The sequence below is a fragment of the Oncorhynchus clarkii genome, chromosome 26 (assembly GCF_045791955.1).
Source record: "Oncorhynchus clarkii lewisi isolate Uvic-CL-2024 chromosome 26, UVic_Ocla_1.0, whole genome shotgun sequence".
Taxonomy (NCBI): domain Eukaryota; kingdom Metazoa; phylum Chordata; class Actinopteri; order Salmoniformes; family Salmonidae; genus Oncorhynchus; species Oncorhynchus clarkii.
Genome location: NC_092172.1, coordinates 29,407,941 through 29,421,197, shown reverse-complemented (window position 1 = coordinate 29,421,197; position 13,257 = coordinate 29,407,941). Strand labels below are relative to the sequence as shown.

The following is a 13,257-nucleotide window of genomic DNA, read 5'->3' as shown; positions in this document are numbered from 1 at the left end:
TACTTACATTTATAGTACATTTTACTTTATAGTACTCATACGTACAGAACATTGGTTTAAACTTTAGGTGATATGTGTGTGAAAGTTACTGCTGTTGTAGGCCTATACCCCATAAAGGAGAAGAACAGAACAACAACACAAACAATGACATCTTTATATCACCATATCCTGGGTTGGCTCAGTGACATCTACTCAAATAACCTCTTCTTATTGTCCTCTCTGTTCCTCCCATGTTTTCTTGAGGGGTATTTTTAGGAACGTCTTGTTTGCACAAGTTGCACCTGTTACATACTGTACATAGGGCTTCAACAAGGATTCTTCTAAGATCCTCAAAGTTCGTTGAAGAACCTTAGGGTTATTGGCACTGAAAAATGCCCCCAAAAGTTACTTCCAAGAACCCCATAGGAGGTGGGGTTCATCAAGGATCCTCCTTAGTTCTTGTGGGTTCTTGCAGGTGCCTAACTGCCCAACAGAAACATTTGGATTTGAATTTGAGAAAACAGCAGGTTCAGGCACTTAACTAAACATTTGGAAGATCTCCTCAATTTAAGGTTTCTCCCTTGTATGATCTAAATTGATATTGTTTTATGGTGATACTATCTATCTTTTCATATTTGTGCAAATGGCTGTGTTTGGCACTTTCTCGCTTTTAAAATTAGTTCTAAAACAGAAAATAGACAGTGGATGTCAATCAACAAAGAGGTATGAATATGTTGAAAGCTATAGCTGCATTGGGTGCAGATGACTAAACTGCCAACTTATTTGTGTGTGTCTGTAGGTATACTGAAGAGGAGGCACACAAAGGTATGTACAATTGGTATTGCTTTGTCGCATGAATGTTATGCAGATCACATGTTGGCCCATCGTACCTTCTACACTATGCAATCTAGTTTCCGAGCTGGTCATGGGTGCACCCCAGCCACGCTCAAGGTCATAAACTATATCATAACCGGCATCGATAAAAGACAGTACTGTGCAGCCATCTTCATAGACCTGGCCAAGGCTTCCGACTCTGTCAATCACCACATTCTTATCGGCAGACTCAACAGCCTTGGTTTCTCTAATGACTGCCTCGCCTGCTTCAGCAACTACTTCTCAGATAGAGTTCAGTGTGTCAAATCGGAGGGCATGTTGTCCGGACCTCTGTCAGTCTCTATGGGGGTGCCACAGGGTTCAAGTCTCAGGCCGACTCTTTTCTCTGTATATATCAATGATGTTGCTCTTGCTGCGGGCGATTTCCTGATCCACCTCTACGCAGACGACACCATTCTGTATATAACTGGCCCTTCTTTGGACACTGTGCTAACAAACCTCCAAACGAGCTTCAATGCCATACAACACTCCTTCCGAGGCCTCCAACTGCTTTTAAATGCAAGTAAAACTAAGTGCATGCTCTTCAACCGATTGCTGCCCGCACCCTCCCACCCGAATAGCATCACTACTCCGGACGGTTCTGACTTATATTATGTGAACAACTACAAATACAGTTGACGTTGGAAGTTTACATACACCTTACATTTAAACTCAAATACATTTAAACTCAGTTTTTCACAATCCCTGACATTTAATTCCAGTAAAAAGTCCCTGACTTAGGTCAGTTAGGATAACCACTTTATTTTAAGAATGTGAAATGTGCGAATAATAGGAGAGACAATTATTTATTTAATCTTTTATTTCTTTCATCACATTCCCAGTGGGTCAGAAGTTTGCATACACTCAATTAGTATTTGGTAGCATTGCCTTTAAATTGTTTAACTTGGATCAAACATTTTGGGTAGCCTTCTACCAGCTTCCCACAATAAGTTGGGTGAATTTTGGTCCATTCCTCCTGACAGAGCTGGTGTGACTGAGTTAGGTTTGTCGGCCTCCTTGCTCACACACGCTTTTTCAGTTCTGCCCACAAATTTTCTATAGGATTGAGGTCAGGGCTTTGTGATGGCCACTCCAATACCTTGACTTTGTTGTCCTTAAGCCATTTTGCCACAACTTTGGAAGTATGCTTGGGGTCATTGTCCATTTGGAAGACCCATTTGCGACTAAGCTTTAAATTCCTGACTGATGTCTTGAGATGTTGCTTCAATATATTCATCTAATTTTTCTTCCTCATGATTCCATCTATTTTGTGAAGTGCATCAGTCCCTCCTGCAGCAAAGCACCCCAACAGCATGATGCTGCCACCCCCATGCTTCACAGTTGGGATGGTGTTATTTGGCTTACAAGCTTCTCCCTTATTCCTCCAAACAGTAAGATATTTTTCCCCATGTGCAGTTGCAAACCGTAGTCTGGCTTTTTTATGGCGGTTTTGGAGCAGTGGCTTCTTCCTTGCTGAGCGGCCTTTCAGGTTATATCGATATAGGACGTGTTTTACTGTGGATATAGATCCTTTTGTACCTGTTCCCTCCAGCTTCTTCACAAGGTCCTTTGCTGTTGTTCTGGGAGTGATTTGCACTTTTTCCACCAAAGTACGTTCATCTCTAGGAGACAGAATGCGTCTCCTTCCTGAGCGGAATGATGGTTGCGTGGTCCCATGGTGTTTATACTTGCGTACTATTGTTTGTACAGATGAACGTGGTACCTTCAGGCGTTTGGAAATTTCTCCCAAGGACGAACCAGACTTGTGGAGGTCTCCAATTGTTTTCTGAGGTCTTGGCTGATTTCTTTAGATTTTCCCATGATGTCAAGCAAAGAGGCACTGAGTTTGAAGGTAGGCCTTGAAATACATCCACACGTACACCGCCAACTGACTCAAATTATGTCAATTAGCCCATCAGAAGCTTCTAAAGCCATGACATAATTTTATGGAATTTTCCAAGCTGTTTAAACAGTGTATGTAAACTTCTGACCCACTGGAATTGTGATACAGTGAATTATAAGTGAATTAATCTGTCTGTAAACAATTGTTGGAAAAATTACTTGTGTCATGCACAAAGTAGATGTCCTAACCGACTTGCCAAAACTATAGTTTGTTAACAAGAAATCTGTGGAGTGGATGAAAAATGAGTTTTAATGACTCCAACCTAAGTGTATGTAAACTTCCGACATCAACTGGATGTGTATAAAAACAGTTTATACAGTTTTTTATTCACATTTACCACAAAAACCAAGGTATGAATACTGTCATGCACATTTGTTAATCAACTGTATAATATATAATATATATATAATAATATATAATCTTGTTAGGTTAGGAAACCGCTCAGGGATTTTACCAATGGTGACTTTAAAGCAGTTACAGAGAAAACTGAGGATTGATCAATAACATTGTAGTTACTCCCAAAAAATATTACAAAAGACCTGTTTGCAACATGGCACTAAAGTAACACTGCAAAAATGTGGCAAAGCAATTATCTTTTTGTCCTGAATATAAAGTGTTGTTTGGTGCAAATCCAATACAACACATTACTGAGTACCACTCTCTATATTTTCAAACATAGTGGTGGCTGCATCATGTTATGGGAATTATTGTAATCTTTAAGGACTGGGGAGTTTTTCAGGATAAAAAAGTAATAGAATGGAGCTAAGCACAGGACAAATCCTTGAGGAAAAATCCTAGTGGAATCCTAGAATTTTTAAAAGAATAATGTGCAAATTTTGCACAATCCAGGTGTGGAAAGCTCTTAGAGACTCACCCAGAAAGACTCACAGCTGTAATCGCTGCCAAAGGTGCTTCTAGAAAGTATTGACTGAGTGGTGTGAATACTTTCATTTCATTGTCAATAAATTTGCAATAATTTCTAAAAACATGTTTTCACTTTGCCATTATGGGTTATTGTGTATAGATGGGTGAGAAAATGAATCAATTTAGAAAATAAGACTTACATAACAAAATGTGGAATAAGTCAAGGGGTATGAATACTTTCTGAAGGCACTGTATGTACTTTGAAGCAGACTAAAGCATTAGATAAATAGTTTGCAGTGATCACTAATGTTCTCCCTGGGGTGTCTGCCCATCTCATGTTATGGCAGGCACTACACAGGCAGCTGTCATTCTCTTGTTAGCCTGGGTTTTGTCCAACTGCTGCCAGGCACAGCATGCCGCTCATAAACACAGATCAAAGACCACATAGACCGCTCATACAGAGATCAGAGAGGCTCAGAGCAGAAGCCATGCTTTCCCAGGACCTTTGGGGCTAATGGAGACAGATACTAGACACAGATACACAAACACAGTACCTGGCAAACTCATCATAATGCTTTAGAAAGTCTAGCCAAGCATCTAGGGCCTCTGAAATCCTGGTCCCAGATCTGTTTGTGCTGTATAGCCAACTCCAAAATAGCTCAGGGACCAGGCTGGGCCAGAACAAAGTACATGGAATTAAATGTACACAGAGTTAACTTAACTGTGTAAATTCTATTTAGGTATTCTTACTGGGAAAGAGATAAACCCTTTAACTATTGAAGTATCTGACCCTATGATTCTATGGCCCTCCATTACTGGGAACTTGGGATTACATAAAACTTACTGTATCTCTGTCAGTCATGTAACACATGTGCTTCCTTGATGTCTCTAAGCCCATCATAACAGTATACCCCTCAATCCCACACCACTGGTCTGACAGTAGCATTGGGGTGTGTAGAGTATCCCTAGAATTCTCAGGCTGGTGGAAAGTATGCGGTCGGTTGTAACGCGGTCGTGGGTGAGAGTGTCAGTCTCTGGTAATAACTATGTGAACCCTACAGACCTCTGGCAGTCCTCTTCATTAACCAGGACTTTCTGGTATTAATAAAAACAACACAATGGGTCAGGTGAAATGGGGCTTGAAATGCAGTAGACTGTCTACATTCTCAGAGTAGTACAATTCCACAATGGGATCAATAGCTAAAATGTATTCCTTCCAAAGGCTTCCATATGTGCCTGTATTGTAACACATGGGTGCAGAGGTTTTCTTCGAACCCCCGCATTTCACTGTAGTTTAAGAACATTGAGAAAGGCAGATGATTTCATCTTCACAATGTCAAGACTAGTTGAACAATTCCTGTTCATTTTCACACCATGTGGGTGCTTCGAAAGACAGAGACCGACATGCTAAACGATTGCTTGACAACAGCTACCCATCTCATTTACAATGTGGTTTGGGCGGAGCAGAACCTTGCTACCTCTGAGGTCACCCACCCACAGATAACATCCATGTGTGATGTCTATGTGTAGCTCTTGGTGCAGCATTCAAAAGGGTGACTGCAGCTGGTCTGGGAACTTTGTCATTGGTGTCTCAAGTTCCCTCTGTGGCAGCATGTATGCCAAAGAGTTGGGGTTTTAGGGTGGGAGGATTCTAAGAGTCAGCTTGCCTCAGACAAAAGACAACAGCTGATTCAGGAAGTTTTATTGTGACATGTGGCACTATACTTTTCAAAAAAAGTACCTACACTCTTCTTGTCTTTTACTTCCCAATATGTTCTTACAGAGAAGTTTTCTTTCAAAACTGATTGAAGGGAACACATTGAACCACATATAGCCCAGGCTTCTCACGTGTCAACAAGACAAGATTTGGAAGGGCGGCCCCGCGAGACATGACCATATAAAGCTTGTAGGCTACTTTATGGGGCTACAGAACTCCAATTGTGAACCAGTAGATTGTCCTACTTCACTGATTTAAAGAATCGGATGGGTGCCATTTTGCTTTCACCTGTCCAGCACCTTGAGATCAGTGATTATGGTATTGCGATTCACCCTTCCTCCCAATAATTATGGGTATTATCAAACAGGCCCCTATGGAGGGATGGGGACTCTGCCCCGTGTAATTTACAAATCACCTCCCTCCTCAGATTTTAGAGCGGGCCAGAATTAGTACCGGTCTCAGCTCTAACCAACCCCAGCTAAATATAGCACAAGGCTCACTGCTGACTCAGAAATACCATCTACCTTCACTGACAGAGGAGCTGCTTAAAGGGACCCTGCCTGAAAAAGTCACCTCTAGAGCAGTAGGTCTCTTCAAACCACAGGATCATGTTCTGCTATTGCACTAGTAGTGCATGTTTTTATGTGCAGGATGTGATGCTAGGATTTGTGATTATTAAAGCTTTACTACAGTATACAAGTCATTAGTCTGTCACAGGCTTTCACCTCATCTTTAAACAACAACTTCTCTGTCATCTGTGACTTCATTTCCAGCTGGCCTGAACCTGAGAATGTAGATTAGTCTAGGAGAAGGCTGCTGGAATCAGACACAATGTTAGCCTGTCCATTCATGATCACACTCCTGTATTCAACAAGACAACAAAAACAAGACAGGTAAAAACACAATTCTGCAGGCCATATTACTTTGAAACCCTTTATTTTCAGTGAATACAAAAAATATGTTTTCTTGTGGCCAGATAAATAGTTTCCATACTGTAGGTCATTGTCACTTCATATCTATCTTTCTTGTAGAACTGCACTTTAATTATCATTGAATTCATTATGGGACAAACACACAGGTATGAACAGTTTCTCCCTACCATTGAAATGTGTCACACTACATGAACAGTGACAGCTATACATCTTAATATCCTTATCACATTTATCCTTAAAACAACAATTCCTCGTGGCTTAAAAGGGAAAAAAATTAAAAATCAATCCATAAAACTTTTGTGAGTACAGACCTATTGTCCGGAGTGTGTGAATCCTATGATTTACTTGTAACATACAATAACCGAACGACAGACTCCATTCTGTCATAGATGGAGTTCAGAAGCATCTTGATACATGCCCATGGAATGCAGTACAAAAATGTGTTGTCTTCATATATATCATATACATATAGTGATGGTACTTTTTACACAGCGACACATTCGTCTCTGCCCTCAAGGCCATGGGTGCATCAGGCAGAAAGATGGGGACAGAGGTACAGTTTATAGGACAACGCAGTAGTACCTGTGAGGCCGTGTTTTTCATCTCTATGGGACCTAAACGTCTTGGTAATAGGCTATGACAGGAACAACTCAAGGCCCTACTCATTGATACTGACCACACTCCTTTATCCAGCTAGATAAGTTGTCACAAGCAGACCAGACGCTGTATGAGCTAGAGACTAAGGCACTAATGACATAATACTACAAAGACCAGATGCGTGAACTCTGACAGAACTGTAGAGCCTACTGTTACACATCAATACGGAGTAAAACATGTTTAACATGGACCGTTTGCAGTTTGTTAGGGGTTATTGTCCTTATGTGCAGTTCAGAATACCAACACCATTCAGTGCGTCGTGTAGTTTAGAAAATAATAGAACCCAGAAGCCATGCATATGACTGACATGCAAGAGCAGACCTTTACCTCACAATAATGATTTGTTTGCTAACCGATACTCACTGACTGTCCATAAGACTAGTAAAACCAAACGCTAGAACCAAACCTGGGTTGTGTTCATTAGGATTTCTTTGTTGTTCTATTGGACAATTCTAGGTAATCCCTCCTCCGATTTCCTCCTTTCGGTGCATAATGAACACAAGCCTGGCAAACAGAAGGTAAATATACTGCAATAGTAGCACTTCCCACTACAGTTACAGAAAGCACCATTAGAGTAAGAGTGAGACGGATTCAACAGGTGAACAACAACAGGACGTGATCCACTGTAGTGGTCCAACAGGCCCCTATGGAGGGATGGGGGACTCTGCCCCGTGTAAGACAGCAGGGGTAACCATCAGAAGCACAGTACATTGTGTATAGTCAACAAAGATTTACCACTTCACATTCATTCAAGAGGTCTGGGGTGTTACAATATCAGAGCCATCCATTTCAGCTTGCATTATGAGTTGTAGAGAAATCACGCTTTATCAATGAGAATCTTTTCAGATTGCCTGGATGTTTTTTTTAAACTCTTACTTATATCGTAATACATTTTCAAGACCAGCAATTGTTTCCTACATTAGTATTTTTTCTTACAGTATCTGAACGTTTTTCAGAGGTGCAGTGTTTGAGGTTTGAAAAGATCAAGCAAGAGGTTACTTCATTACATTGCATGTCAGGAGGCTGTGAGGACACCAACACTGCCCCCTACAGCACTTTCATAGTATTGCTTCATGAACATCAGTTCCAGCTGTATGGCTCAATATCAACTGTAAACTAATGAGAATAGTAGAAGGAAGCCAGTTAACTGACTGTCCACAGTCCAGGTTATGCAGGGCTAGGAGATCTGTAGTAGTGGAAGGGATGAGACTAGTTAAGCTTACTGTAAATGTCAGTGTATTTTAACTTGCTAAAAAATGTTATTCTGTAGTAACTTCGCCTCCAAATCACAGAAATAATAAAGTACTAGATTGTAATGCATCATAAGAGGTTGTTGTAAAGAGGTCTCGAGCAATTTGATGCACATTTAAGCATTTATCAACACTAGGCACATTTCAATCTTCAGTGTCAAGAGCACATCTAAACAAGGATTATTCAAGTGTCTACGCAAGACGAACAATGCAACAATGCAACAAAAATGGTTCCATGAAATAAGATCCATAAGCTATTCTTCAATATGCTCCAAATACCTCAACTGTCTGAATTACTTGCTGTCTGACAAGGAGGAGATATATTTATAGACCACAAGGTGACATAAGTGTCAAATCACCCAAGTGTGGAATTTCACACAATATCTATGAAATGCTATAATTTCTCACTTGTCTCATAAAAAAGGAAATGAATAGCAATGTGTGTGTAAATGCCTAATGTACTGTATGCACCTAACATATCACACTCTTCTTCCTTCATGAAAGAAAGTCCGGCCAAAAGGTTAAGACCATGCTAACATCTAGAAATATCCCCTTAGTTTGGAGATTCAATGTCAACACTGGTATCTAATCACATCAAATGTATAGCTCCATAGAGAAAAACATTCAAACTGTTATGATGCACATTTTTCAGCTTGTTCACCTGTTACAAATCCATTGCTTCTAGAGAATACTTTTTTCCGGTGTAGGTTAACTGGCAGGTAATGCAGAGTAATAGACCGCTACAAGTCAAGTCATAGTGGTAGAAGACAACTCCTGGTAGTTAAAGACCCCTGCAGGTGTAGTAGACAGTGGCTATCCATGTCCCATTCTGGGCTTGACCCCACTGTTTGAGTGGGCATATTAAAAGGCCAACTTAACCTTGTTGCACACTAGGAAAGTCAATTTGGGCCACCGCTCGTGTGTGTGGTAACATATTACATATAGACGCACAGGTACAAATGCACTCAATACACACACACACAGCGGCAGCATAGCAATGCAGCAGGGTATAGCTCAGTTCTCGTCCTCCCGTAGTTCACTGGGTAAGAACTTGTACTGTTGCTGTCTGATCTGAGCCAGCTTCTTCCTGGCCTCCTCCAGCTCTCTCTCCTTCCTCAGCATCTCCTCCTGGGCTGCTATGATCTGGACACAGGATACAACAGGCGCCAGTTACTACACAACACCTAGCTAATTAACACTAGGATAGAACAGGCGCCAGTTACTACACAACACCTAGCTAATTAACACTAGGATAGAACAGGCGCCAGTTACTACACAACCCCTAGCTAATTAACACTAGGATAGAACAGGCGCCAGTTACTACACAACACCTAGCTAATTAACGCTAGGATAGAACAGGCGCCAGTTACTACACAACACCCAGCAAATTAACACTAGGATAGAACAGGCGCCAGTTACTACACAACACCTAGCTAATTAACGCTAGGATAGAACAGGCGCCAGTTACTACACAACACCCAGCAAATTAACACTAGGATAGAACAGGCGCCAGTTACTACACAACACCTAGCTAATTAACACTAGGATAGAACAGGCGCCAGTTACTACACAACACCTAGCTAATTAACACTAGGATAGAACAGGCACCAGGTACTACACAACACCTGATTCAAACCAGCCTGTACAACATACTGTACAGTGCTGTCAGCTCCTGATAAATGCTTGGAGTTGTTCCACTTATAGAACTGAAAGGCTTGACAAGAGTAAATCAGGTTTGAACAGTCTACATGTCACTGTGGAGTCTGCCAGAGCGCTAAAGTCTCACCTGAGCGATTCCTCCCACAAACTTGGTCTTGACCACCACGTTGTCATCGTCTGCCTTGTGGAACGCAGCTTTCTGGGCCGCTCGGACCAGGTTGTCCGACGCCCTCTTTACTGCGTTACCAGCAGCCTTTGGGAGGACAGTCCATCAATATCATACCACATAACATGTTACAACTATTACACAATGCTAATCACAAGATGTGTGTTTGTGGGGTTACACTGAGCCCCGTCTCCCCCGGCACCCCTCCAGATCTGAAACAATTAGATAGACGTGTAGGATCTACAGGAGTGCCTAGGAGGCAGGGGGCAATTTGTTATTCAGCATCCTTGTACCTGCAGTCTCCTCATGGCCTCAGAGTCCTGGTCAGCTTTGACCTTACAGGCCACTAGGAGCTGGGCTGTGGAGGCTGCCACCTGCTTGGCTGATGAGATCAGCTTCTCCTCGCTGGCTTGGCCCTGGACCGAGGCATTAGCTGCCTCACACAGGTTACTGGTGGCTGCTGCTACCATCCGGGCCTGTAGGAGAGAACACAGAGAGAACGGTTCATATATATTTCAAAGATGCAATCCCTTAGAATTAATGATGTGTTCATTCCAGCTCTTCCAAAAAAAGGCTTGATCAATTTTATTTGGAGGCTTTATTTAGATTGTGTGTGTAGGTGTGTGTACGTACCGCTGAGATGAGACCCTGGGACCACTGACCATCATCCACTGCGTTAGCTGGAATAGAGCCCACCTTGCCCTGAGCCACCAGCTCTCTCTGGGCAGCTGAGGCAGACTTGACCAGGGCACTGGTGGCTGCAGCGATGGACTTAGCTGCTTCCAGGATCTGCTCCTCAAAGTCCAGTGTTTCATCTGCTTGCTGAAGGGGAGGGGAGACAGTCACAACTCAGACGTCTCACAGGACAGGACAAAGATAGGCAGCAATCATATTACATGGCAAATGTAATGGTTTTGATGTTGGAGTTTTAGAGTCTTTCAATTTCAAAATAGTTCACTGACAGATTTGTTTACAAATCCGTACTGTCTGCACTACAGAAACTTCTCAGTAACATCTGTTATTTGGGGCAAACTAAATGAAATAAGAACACAAAACACTTACAACTATTCTATGCCAAGGCATTCCAAGATTAGACCAGTCCCTCACACACACAGTCTGTAGACAGGGCGGGACACTGTAGAAATATGTTTGATATATAGTTGGATTAAATAACAACCTAATATATCAAACATATCAGACAGAGGCCTGCAGAGAAGGCTTCGAGGGTTTATACTCTGATCAGAGTAGTACTTCTACAGTATATAGGGACAGATGGGCTACAACTAGAACTACAGGACAGGAGGGGGGAAAGAGAGAGGGAGAAAGAAAGAGAGGGAGAGAGAAGGGAGGAACATAAGGGTTAGAAACAGACAGCAGGAAGGGGAGGGAGAAAGGGATTGAAAGAGGAAAAGAGTGAAGGAGGGAGAGAGAAGGAAGGGAGGAACAGAAGGGTTAGAAACAGACAGCAGGAAGGGGAGGGAGAAAGGGATTGAAAGAGGAAAAGAGTGAAGGAGGGAGAGAGAAGGAAGGGAGGAACAGAAGGGTTAGAAACAGACAGCAGGAAGGGGAGGGAGAAAGGGATTGAAAGAGGAAAAGAGTGAAGGAGGGAGAGAGAAGGAAGGGAGGAACAGAAGGGTTAGAAACAGACAGCAGGAAGGGGAGGGAGAAAGGGATTGAAAGAGGAAAAGAGTGAAGGAGGGAGAGAGAAGGAAGGGAGGAACAGAAGGGCTAGAAACAGACAGCAGGAAGGGGAGGGAGAAAGGGATTGAAAGAGGAAAAGAGTGAAGGAGGGAGAGAGAAGGAAGGGAGGAACAGAAGGGTTAGAAACAGACAGCAGGAAAGGGAGGGAGAAAGTGATTGAAAGAGGAAAAGAGTGAAGGAGGGAGAGAGAAGGAAGGGAGGAACAGAAGGGTTAGAAACAGACAGCAGGAAGGGGAGGGAGAAAGGGATTGAAAGAGGAAAAGAGTGAAGGAGGGAGAGAGAAGGGAGCGGTGAGCAGAAGGTCAGAATAGAGTACGGGGTTCCTCCTGAACGATGTACATGATATCAGCTACAGACAGACTGGTAGACTGGTAGACGTACCAAAGTACATACAGACGGGTGTACATACAGGCGTACAAACATGAATAAATCCAGAGACAGAGAGGTTGCCACTACTTTCACTGTATGTGAGGAGAGACAAGTATTAGACATTCAAATAGTGAATAGAGAATCACCCTATGGATCTAACACTGACTCACGGCGACTGAACACCACAGAACCTTCGTGTCAAAACTGATGAGACACTGTCTCTAAACAGACAGCCACATAATGACAAACACACCAACAAAGAGACAAGAACCAAGACAAAATTACTGACAGGATTGTCATTCTTGCTCCAACTTATGCATCCCATTTATGTTATTAGTGTAGAAATTGGGGGTTAAAAATACCCATGTGGCTTGTGAGGTGCGTTGTGGGTGGTGTAGTCTCCTACCTTGGACTTGGCTCTGGGTTTCAGCTGCTCCAGTTTCTTAGCCGCTGCTTCGATGGACGCTGCCGCCCCCAACAGCTCCGTCTCTGCTATCACTGTGGGGTCCTCTGGGTCCACCCACTCTGTGCCTGAAACACACAGTGAGTTACCACACACACAGCAGTGTATGAACAGAGCATGCCTCACAATATGAAGACCACAGAGACAGAACAAATGCCACATGACACGGCATGCACAGCAAATTAAGTGTGTTTAAGAATGAATCGCAATCATCTTATCAGTGACATTAAATACGCAAATGAAGAGCATCCACACTGCAATGGACATGGTGATGAGCATTTCACAATGTCTTTATGGTGAGAAGGAATCTAAAATGAAGAGCATGATGGATGAATGGGGATATTGTTAGACTAACGGGCCTGTAAAGAGGGACAAGTCAACGGTCGGCCCTGAATCACAACTGGTTACATTCTTAACTTACCTCCATCTGTGGCAAAGAAGGCAGGAACAGACTGTTAATAGAACACTCTGGATACATACAGTATATCTGCTAAATGATCATTACTGTCCTATATTATGAAGCAGGCGTACAGTAGTTCAGTGAAGTGTCTCCTCTCACCTTTCATGGCCTCAGCAGTCTGGATGAGTTCAGTAACAGCCCCAGCAACACGTTTAGAGTAGAACACCAGCTGCTGTTTCTGCTCTGCTGTAGGTCCCTGGAGGACCTGGAGATACACACAGAGTAGAGGTGGTTCAGGAAAACATCCCCATCATCACTATTACT

At 42.6% G+C, this 13,257-nt stretch overlaps 1 protein-coding gene across 2 annotated transcripts in view; it reads right to left on the bottom strand.

Annotated features, from left to right (window-relative positions):
* Nucleotides 1-6,255: 6,255 nt before the first annotated feature.
* The window catches only part of LOC139384466 (talin-2-like), a 135,787-nt gene continuing 128,785 nt past the window's right edge, over nt 6,256-13,257 (bottom strand). For both annotated transcript variants that reach the window (XM_071129241.1, XM_071129242.1), the window contains 6 exons: nt 13,093-13,198; nt 12,477-12,601; nt 10,634-10,822; nt 10,294-10,476; nt 9,962-10,087; nt 6,256-9,318 (listed from right to left, as the gene is read on the bottom strand). In XM_071129241.1, coding sequence (XP_070985342.1) covers nt 9,190-9,318; nt 9,962-10,087; nt 10,294-10,476; nt 10,634-10,822; nt 12,477-12,601; nt 13,093-13,198 — 858 coding nt within the window. In that variant the 3' untranslated portion in view covers nt 6,256-9,189. The remainder of the gene's footprint in view (nt 9,319-9,961; nt 10,088-10,293; nt 10,477-10,633; nt 10,823-12,476; nt 12,602-13,092; nt 13,199-13,257) is intronic.